The sequence below is a fragment of the Argopecten irradians genome, chromosome 3, assembly GCF_041381155.1.
Source record: "Argopecten irradians isolate NY chromosome 3, Ai_NY, whole genome shotgun sequence".
Lineage (NCBI taxonomy): Eukaryota > Metazoa > Mollusca > Bivalvia > Pectinida > Pectinidae > Argopecten > Argopecten irradians.
The window spans coordinates 29149984-29159461 of NC_091136.1; the positions used below are offsets into that span (position 1 = coordinate 29149984).

A 9478-nucleotide genomic window follows, 5' to 3' on the forward strand; every position below is an offset into this window, starting at 1 on the left:
AGAGCTAAAAAGAATGTTATATTTGTAGGTCTCAGAATGCTTACCTGTCATGTTTATGTAATACCTGGGGAGTTCTTTATTGTTTTCGATGGTCATGTTTGTAAAAGACACGCTGGATAGACACGCTTGATAATCATTAAATGTTACTTTAATGTGTTAATAATTCTTAGTGTAGCTTTCTAAAACACAACTTTTCTTGTCAACAACATCGACTTTCTATTCCGAGTACTAAATGTTTTTAAAACAATATATTAATAACTAATTAGGGCATTATTTTCTTTTTTTACAACGATAGATCGTTAAAATAGAAAATTAACGTAGATATTTGTTATTTGTATATAATTATTTTTCTTTGTTTTTATACTACTCTTTCTGATCGAGTGATTCTCTTTTACATACCATTATGAAAAAATCCTAGAATGACGCAAAAACCCGACGTTATCGTGACGTCACAATATAAACATTAACGTTGCGTATTGATTCCGAAAAATAATCCCTTGGAAAATCAATGGAATTGTACGTGTAAAGGCTACTCCGAGTCGTTCCCAATCACCATGATCAGACGATGTTTTGGTTCTGGAACTTATTTTGTTATAATAACATTTATTTCACAGTTGTTCAAATGGGATCCAGCGAATAAGATTTCGATACGAGTGTCCGACCTTTGTTGTGATACAGGATTGTATTATTTAAACGTGATTGTTGTTTAGAAGCGCTCAGACGTTAGGCTACCGTACGTTTTGTGTTTTTCACGTTAAACAGCATATTTTAAATCATAATGTGTGTCTATCATTCAGAGTTCTATAATCACTCAGCAATTGTGTGTATTGTGGCCAGTAAATTGACAGAAACTTGGAAGCTAGAGTCTAATGGTCGGTCATTTTTGGACTAACCGTACACAAATAGGCACAGAAGGGGCACGCAAATTATTCATCATGTATAATAGACCTACAAATGTAGTTGATATACATGTACGTCATATCCTAAAAGGAGATGATGTAAAACAGTATTTACGTGTCCCTGTGCATCCAGTACTAAAAAGTAGTATCATATTAAGTCGTAAGAGTACACTCTAAAATCTATTTAAGTTATCCTTAAATATTTCAGTCATGTAAACGCTCTACAAAGTTTGTTTCTTCTCTATTGGAATGAACATCAATCTTCAAGTTGACACAAGTTCGCTCATTATGTTTGTATAATTTTAACGAGATCATTGAAAATAAATCCCCAAAACTCTCTATTTTTCAATTGGTTTTTGCAGCGTCAGCACTAGATCGATTAATCATCATTGAAAGATTAAACATAAAAACTTTATTAATGAATATGCATAAATTTCATTTGGACAATTACTCATCTTTTCATTCTTTCATGGTTCTATAATCAATAATCAATGAGTTCGAAATCATAAATACAACATGATTATGCTAATTCCGTAACACGTTAACCATTTTCAGTCTACAGGGGATAATAATTTTAATATTCCTTTCTAAAAATAGCTTCATTTATAAAATTATAATTATTATTTCCTTCCATATAAATGTTTATGGTTCTATAACAAACGATAAGATCGAAATTATAAATGCAAAATTATTATGCTAATACAACCACTTTAAGCATTTTAGTCAACAAGAAATCATAATTTCAATATTCCTTTCTAAAAATATGTACCTTTTTCATAAATATAAATTAATTATCATTTCTTTCCATATAAATCTTCGTATATTTTAAGTCTGTGTTTGTTGTGTGAAAACAGCTATTGCCGACTCACGACACGACAAAAGAATTAAGAACAGCTGAAGAATGACTTTTACATATTAAATTATCTATACATATCAAAAGGTCATCACAATGCTTCTGGATCTATATGTCAGATTGGGACAAAAGTTAAATAGGCATTAACGGATAAAGAAGAAGAACGCATTAATCTTGAATGTTATGTCAGGTCAGCGAGGGGTAATAGTAAGCCAGAAGCATAAAATTTACCGACAAAAAGCCATTGTACCGGGACAATTGAGCTGGATATATTTAGAGTTAACTTACAAATTTATTTAAACGTTCTTTTAAACTTTTGAAATAAGTGCTCTCGCACCTGTTCAATAAAAACGGGTCATATGTTAAATAGATAACAAATATGATTATCCGGACCGTTGGGAATACAGTTCAGAAAGGTCGGATATGTGAGCAGCGTTTGTCATTTAAACGGCACCCAGACTAGTGTTCTAGGTTGTTTGGTGGTTTCGAAAGTTTGAAATTAATACACAAAGCAGTTCCAAATGCTTTCCCAGAATATTGAAGCTGTATTTTCATACCAATTTGGGCATTTGATGTGATGTTGAGAGGGTGGAAACATCGGCAATATCAAGCTACATGTATTCCTTATTGTCGAATTATTCCATCCAATTTACCAATAATACCCATAATTATTTGCCATTGTCGATTTGGAATGCCAGCATCAGTTTCATCGATCTTCGAGTGCATCACTCGTTGATATTAAAATTATGTCAAATCACACCACATTATACTTTAAAGATGCTCCACCGCTGACAAATGGTATTTTTTCACTATAAAAAACACAGCAGACGATTTAGTATTTTTCTTCTGTTACAAAAGTTACTTACTTTACACCATTACCACCATTGAAAAGTTTGAGCTTCTAATTTTACTTCAAGTTAAAAATATGAAAAACAATTAATTGCATCCCGAAAAAATTCCGTGACACTATATCCTATATGGAATGAAGTACTGATTGCGCATGTACCAAAGGCGAAATAAATTATTTTATATTAGTTTTTGTGTTAATTAGGTATATATATACATGATTAAACACCAATTATTGTTCAAATGATTAATATCATTTATGCTCTGTCAGCGGTGGAGCATCTTTAAAATGATCACAACTTATGACCCTCGTTATTTTGTGGCGTGTGAAATGTTTACCTTATGCAATTGCAAGACGGCAAACATTATTCAAAGTATATTCGAGAAACAAATAAATAAAAAAAAACTGTTGGACGATTTTTTTAATAATTGCATTGAACTAGTATTCCTTATTGTCGAGTTATTCAACAAAATTTACCAATAATATCCATCATTACCTGCCATTGTCGATTTGGAATGCCAGCATCAGTTGCATCGATCTTCGATTGCATCGCTCGTTAATATTAAAATTATTGACACGATCCAATGTCAATACGCTGAGACGGTGTTTGCAATAATGTCAAAAAGGTTGACATGCACTGTAAAAGGTAAAGTAAAATAGAAAATGAAGTAGCATCCCAAATCAAGCCAGATACTTGCTCTCTCAACAGCTATAACATTTGAATGTAAATATTGCCGTATGACTGTGTGCGTGTGATCGATTTCTCAATACAATTATGATTTTTGTATAGAAGGCACAAAGTTTTTCAAAAGTCTATTACATAATCCTTCTGTATGTGTATTAGCTATAAATCTACAGCGCAATAAAATACAAGATACCGAATGATACGTCTATTAAATAGGTTATCGTTATCAGACGGCGACAGTAAATATTGGCCAACAGAGTTAAATATATGTGATGTTTACTCATGGTACATACTAGGATACAGCAGCGAAGATGGACAACAAAATGTTGAATATTTACTACGAAAATAACGTGAAAATATCGCGAGCTGACACTAAAAGAACTGTTCAGACTGTAATGCCAGTTGTTCATAATATCTTAAAGCAAGTACACAAGTATGACAGCCGCTTTAAAATCCAGCCGCTAAATACTGGAAGTTACTATTCTCATCTGAAAGTAGCAAAATCGGATGAATTTGACTACAGTGTGATTCTTGAAATTCAGCCACCTGAATTTGAGCAATCCATTCCGCCTGCTCAATTTGAGCAACCCATTCCGCCTGCTCAATTTGAGCAATCCATCCCGCCTTCTGAATTTGAGCAATCCAATCTTTTTCGGGAATTCTTGAGACGCACTCTTACTTCGACAGTTGTGCCAGGAACATATACTCAATCTCGCCCATCCGAGACATCAGTATACGAACGACCACCATCAAATCCTCATAACACCGGGATATCTACTTCCAATGTATCGCAGTGTCCATATAGTCAGCAGAGTACATCAACAGGATCATCTACATGGCAGACCTCATGCGAAGCAGTGGATGCCTTATTAGCCGACGGAGGTAGATTTCCTCCTCCTCCAGTTGGGCAATGTTTCCTGCTAACAGATATTGCAAACATACTTTTAGCGTATTGGGCATCACGTGGATTGAACAAAGGCGAAGCATGTTTAACTTCTGGTGATGTTGTACTACCAATTAAGGTTAAAAGGAGATTCCGATCTCTTGTCATCAAGGCTATCCAAGAACTCGATTATCAAAACTGTGTTCATATGGTCCCGATGTCTGATTCACCAGCAATAACACTGACATTAGTGAACATCCCAGGAATTAATTATGATGTCAATATCGATCTCTGTCCTTTAGTAGAGTCCAAGTCACCTTTTGCTGAGAACTACAAATTACCAAGACCTGGTGCCGGATGGCCAACGCAAGAAATTGCCAAAAGGGCAATGGCGTGTGGAGTTAATGTCATAGCGAAACATCCACTCTATTGGGCCATTTCCTTTTCTGAAAGCGAGAAGGTATTATTGGAAGGAATCGACAAAAATGGAACTTGTCGTAAGAAGAGTGCAAGGATTCTCAAGCGAATCCGAGAGCAATTCCTGTGTCGTGGCATCAAGCCAGTCCTGACATCATACCACTTGAAGAATATTCTATTTTGGGAATGTGAATAATATCCTGACGACATAAACTGGACGCAGGACTTTTTGTCGTCACGAGTAACGTCTATGTGTAGGCGTCTCATTCGCGCAATCCAGGAAAAGTCGCTGCTCCTGTATTTCTATCCAAAAATAAATCTGTTTGAACTCAAAGAACCTGGTTACCTGGATCAGATTGAAGAACGAATAGAAATGATTCTGAGATATCCAATGCAATATTTGGAGGTGTGATGAAAGGTTTCTTCTGTATTGGGTTTCTGTAATGCTCAAGAAATAACGAATGAAGTGTGCATTTATCTAATGGTCAAATCTGGATCTATTCCGAATGTAACGTATCTGGGTGAAGACAACGATGTCCATGTGAATTATTGAAGAGTTTTATTAGTAACGATATACTTGGGTGTTACTATGTCGGTTGTAAAATAACAAAACAAATTGAACCAAACTCTTAACTCAAATACAGAGTCGATTAAATAAGGACAAATATGTAGAGAATTCAAGGTCAGTGTCTTAAAACATCAGCTGTATTTTGAGATAACAGTGACAAACCTTTGAAGAACCACTTTTTACTCTGTACATATGTTTCCTATCAGATACACAACATTGGACGGACATTAAAACTGATAACAGAAGCAATAATACATACTTGATAGTATATTCACATATTCAGCTTTTATCTGATAACAACATGCAGTTTGTGCTTGTTTCGCTTTGTCTTCTGTTACATAGTTATCCTCCTTTACAGGTAGGTAATGTTTGTTACGTCATGTATTGCAGAGAAAACGTCGTTTTACTCGCAAATAATGACATCACAATTATTACATAATCCCAAGGGAGGAAGTATGCTAAGATGGAATTAATAATGTATGCCATTAAATGCATAGATATATCCACTCACATGAACTCCACTTTCAAATTAAGAGGATATATTCCAAATTCAAAACCTGATTGTCTGGTAGTCAATATAAATGACGCTTAAAAGAGGTTAATAATAGTATGAATCAATTCAATGAGAAAAAAGACGTGTAAGATATGTTTCGAGTACATTTCTCACCACCTATAGAAATATGTTTGTGATGCAAACCTCCGAATTATATTGTAAAAAAGCTACTTTGTGTGCGACTGAACTTTGTATATTTTGTGGTCAACAGGAAATCGTAAACATAAATCACCGTGAAATGTTTCCCACACAAGTAAAGTAGAATTATAAGATCACGGAACTAACTCGTCGTGAATAAGTCGTTGGTTTTTACATTATTGAAGTCGTACTAGGTTTAGCTTGTTAATATCTTCTTTGTTTATTTTGAATGTTTTATCGTAGTCGGAAACTTTAAACATGTGCTTTTTGAGTGTTATCAATTAAATTTGAAATGCTCCAAATTACCGGTATTCTTTCTTTTAATTATCAACAACAGATTGCTTACTTTTATGTTTGGTTTTATTATTAGTTTAATGTCCTATTAACAGCGGATCATTTAAAAATGTTCAAAGGTTGTTGTGAAGGAAAGCCGGAGTACCCGGAGAAAAAACAATGTACAACGGTCAGTACCTGGCAACTGCCTCACATGGGATTTGGGACATCTTGATCAGTCGACTACCGCATAACCGTTTACACAGGTGAAAATGATATCATTAAGATCAGTCTTATCGAAGTCGAGAATATATTACAACTTTAGGTTAATCCAGTGTTAGATTGCAAAAGAGAATCGTATACATTGAATTCTGTAGAATATATATAAGTACAAAATACTGAATGAAGTCATATAAATGTATTTTTGTTTGATTGTGTCTCACCTTAACTTTTTATCAAATTGAAACAATGGGAAATAAAAATATCAATGAATTTACACAGTCAACACTTTATATTTTAATCATTTCTGTTTATTTTTTACCTGAATGAAACACCAATGTATCAAGCCGGCTATGATATCACCATTGGTTTGTCGTAAATCAGATTATAAAGATAAACTAAGCGTTTCTCCATTACCAGTTTGTAGACTTAAGCTATCATAAACATCCATTTGGGGTCGATGTGTCACCCAATACCAAACATACATACTCGATACCTGCCCCCTGTGTGGTTGGTTCGTTCTGTCCAGAGCAACTACGTCCACATTTCTCGAGAAACAATTTAGCAGTACCAAAGGAGGTCAAGAGCACAGATAGTAAAATTACACCAGAATACTCGCCATTTTCTAATAATACGTCGATAGGTTGGTAAATAGAGTCAATATAGCCAGCACTAGAACCACTTTGTTTCAGGCTTGATTAGGTTCATGTCGATATAAGTGCGATACGAAGTTTACATCTGGGATCAATTCAAAAATCTATTAATCGGATATAACTAAACAAAGACCATAAGAAGGATATTACATTCGTGAGGAAGATAGATCAATGTTACCACTAGTATTCATATCACAAATGAATTAAAATCAGTGTTGCGTATAACGGGCTTCATTACCGCACAGATGAAGCAATAGACTGCTGGGGATAGTTTCAGTTACCTTTCTCATATTGTCCCAACAATGAAAAGATTATTGTACATGTATCTATATAATCTGAAACCATCTATGATACACAAAACCAAAAACATTGTATTTCTTCACATTTAAGTATATATTGTACTAACTTCTCGTACTTTAAAGTGCATTTCATGTTTATAATGAAACTGGTTTCCATGGTTTCGTCGCTTTCATTGTTTCCATTTGTAACGTTTTCTGTAGAATCGTTTTCTTCAAAACTCATTTAAAGTTATTAAAGTCGATTATACATACTTTATATATATAAACATGCCGAATGATAACTAAACATTTTATTTTTATTCCAAATCAAAAATGAATTAATCTCTAATGAAAATATCAACGGAATTGCAAAGAGTCGATTGCATTTAAAAATGAACTACAATATGATTAAATTCCCTGTTTTGGAAGAACAGTATGATTTTTAGAGTATACGAGTATTTATAAATAATATACATATGATACTAATGATTCCATATGTTTGACGCACAGAGTTTGAATACCTTCAATGATGAAATATACACTGGGTGTATCGTCTTCCTGCAAATATTTTCTCATGTATCCGTCGATGCAGACAGAACTCTTAGGTATCTACAGTTATCCCGCAACTTATCTATATCCTCTGGACCAGGCAGTACAATAGACTTTTCCCTGGGAATATAACCTATTTTTAACTCGTCAGATGTCTGCTTTATTTTCTCTTTCCTCTTTTTGATTTTATCCGCAGTTGTCCTGGCCATTTTCTTTCTGTGTGATCGTGACGGGTCTCGTAGACCTTTGTTTTCGAAATAAGATGTCGCTCTATGTGGATCACTCCTCCGGAAGAAGAGTCTGCGCTCTAGATTCCTCACTGATTCCGACACAATGATATTCTGCCTGTGTGCTGTCTTCACTAAGTCAAAAAATATCTTCCTGTAATTGTTCTCTGTATTGGTTTGTGTGTAACTCACTTGTAACTTCGATAGCCCCGGTCGAGCAGGAGTAAGATATTCGTTTGCCCTGCTGAATGTTTTACCTTGTCCGTGTAGAAAAGTCTTAGACTTCTCGAGGGTAGGGTCGTACCTAGAATCTGTCCTTCGTAGTTCTGTGTTTGAGCTTTTAAACTCATTATTAATATCACTCGTGGTTGTCACACTTGGCTTTCTTGAAACAGCAGCTTTTGAGCTACATGAAGCGTTCACATTCTCGCGTGAATCATGACACTTTTCTTCCTCTTCATTCGAATCGGCAGTGATTGACTTTCGCTGATCATCACACGTACCTTTTCTATCAAGAAAATCACGAGAGAAACTACATCTTTTCTTGCTGATCACCTTCGAGTTTACTGTTTTGCTAATTGCAGCAGACTTTGCCCTTCTTCTACCTTGACATTTGGCATCTCTAGGAGGTTTTGAGCACACATTTGATAGAGATGTAACGCACCTTAGAAGATCGAGTCTGTCTTCTGATGCACATGATCCTGAGGATATTCCACTGGTGATGCTCTCTAAAGAAATCGCCTCAATGGCGTTGGCGAGGTTTCTCATTTGTTCATCAGAATGTGAAGCTACTAATTCAGCACTAGTTTTATCTAGACAGACAGCATCAGTATCATCAACATCGTCAAAACATCCCGAATCAGGTGTCTGTCCTTTCGATAACATCGCATCTTCACTTTCACTTGTCAACGAACACTTCCTTTTGATCAAAGGCAAACTAGACTTATTGAAGTTTAAACCGTTAGATGAAAAGTCAAAGGACATCGTTTTTCACTTCAAAAGGCAATCTATGTGTTTCGTACTTTTTCAGATTGCTTTTCCTTGTACTAGGCTTACAGACCTCCTGTGTGTCCCATTAGTCACCATTACGTCTCCCAATGAAAAGCCTCCATTGCGATCCTCTGTCTTGTGTCCCAGTATATTAGCAATACACGCAGGTGCTTGACAACAGAATGGGTCGTATGACATCATAAATTAGAAATGGTATCAATTTATAAGCATGTTCTTAACCCATTTTCGCGAGAAGTTCTCGGCCTGGAGCAATGTTAAATCAAACGATCTTATAATCCCTACATTAGGAAACTTATATTTACGATTAGCTGTCCAACAGTCCTCGGAAGATAATAAAACTGTCTCACCCAAATGTAGGCGGATATTTACAGGGTGTACTTGGCTATATAGAGGCATCTGGGCTACTGCACATCCCCGCGCCTTGT

At 35.2% G+C, this 9478-nt stretch overlaps 2 protein-coding genes across 2 annotated transcripts; one reads left to right on the forward strand and one right to left on the reverse strand.

Annotated features, from left to right (window-relative positions):
- The first annotated feature begins 3548 nt into the window (after positions 1-3548).
- LOC138318132 (uncharacterized) lies at positions 3549-6321 on the forward strand. Its single transcript, XM_069260254.1, has one exon. The coding sequence runs from the start codon at positions 3596-3598 to the stop codon at positions 4778-4780; it is 1185 nt and encodes a 394-aa protein (XP_069116355.1). The 5' UTR covers positions 3549-3595; the 3' UTR covers positions 4781-6321.
- Positions 6322-6769: 448 nt separating this feature from the next.
- LOC138318131 (uncharacterized) lies at positions 6770-9478 on the reverse strand. Its single transcript, XM_069260253.1, has one exon. The coding sequence runs from the start codon at positions 9024-9026 to the stop codon at positions 7839-7841; it is 1188 nt and encodes a 395-aa protein (XP_069116354.1). The 5' UTR covers positions 9027-9478; the 3' UTR covers positions 6770-7838.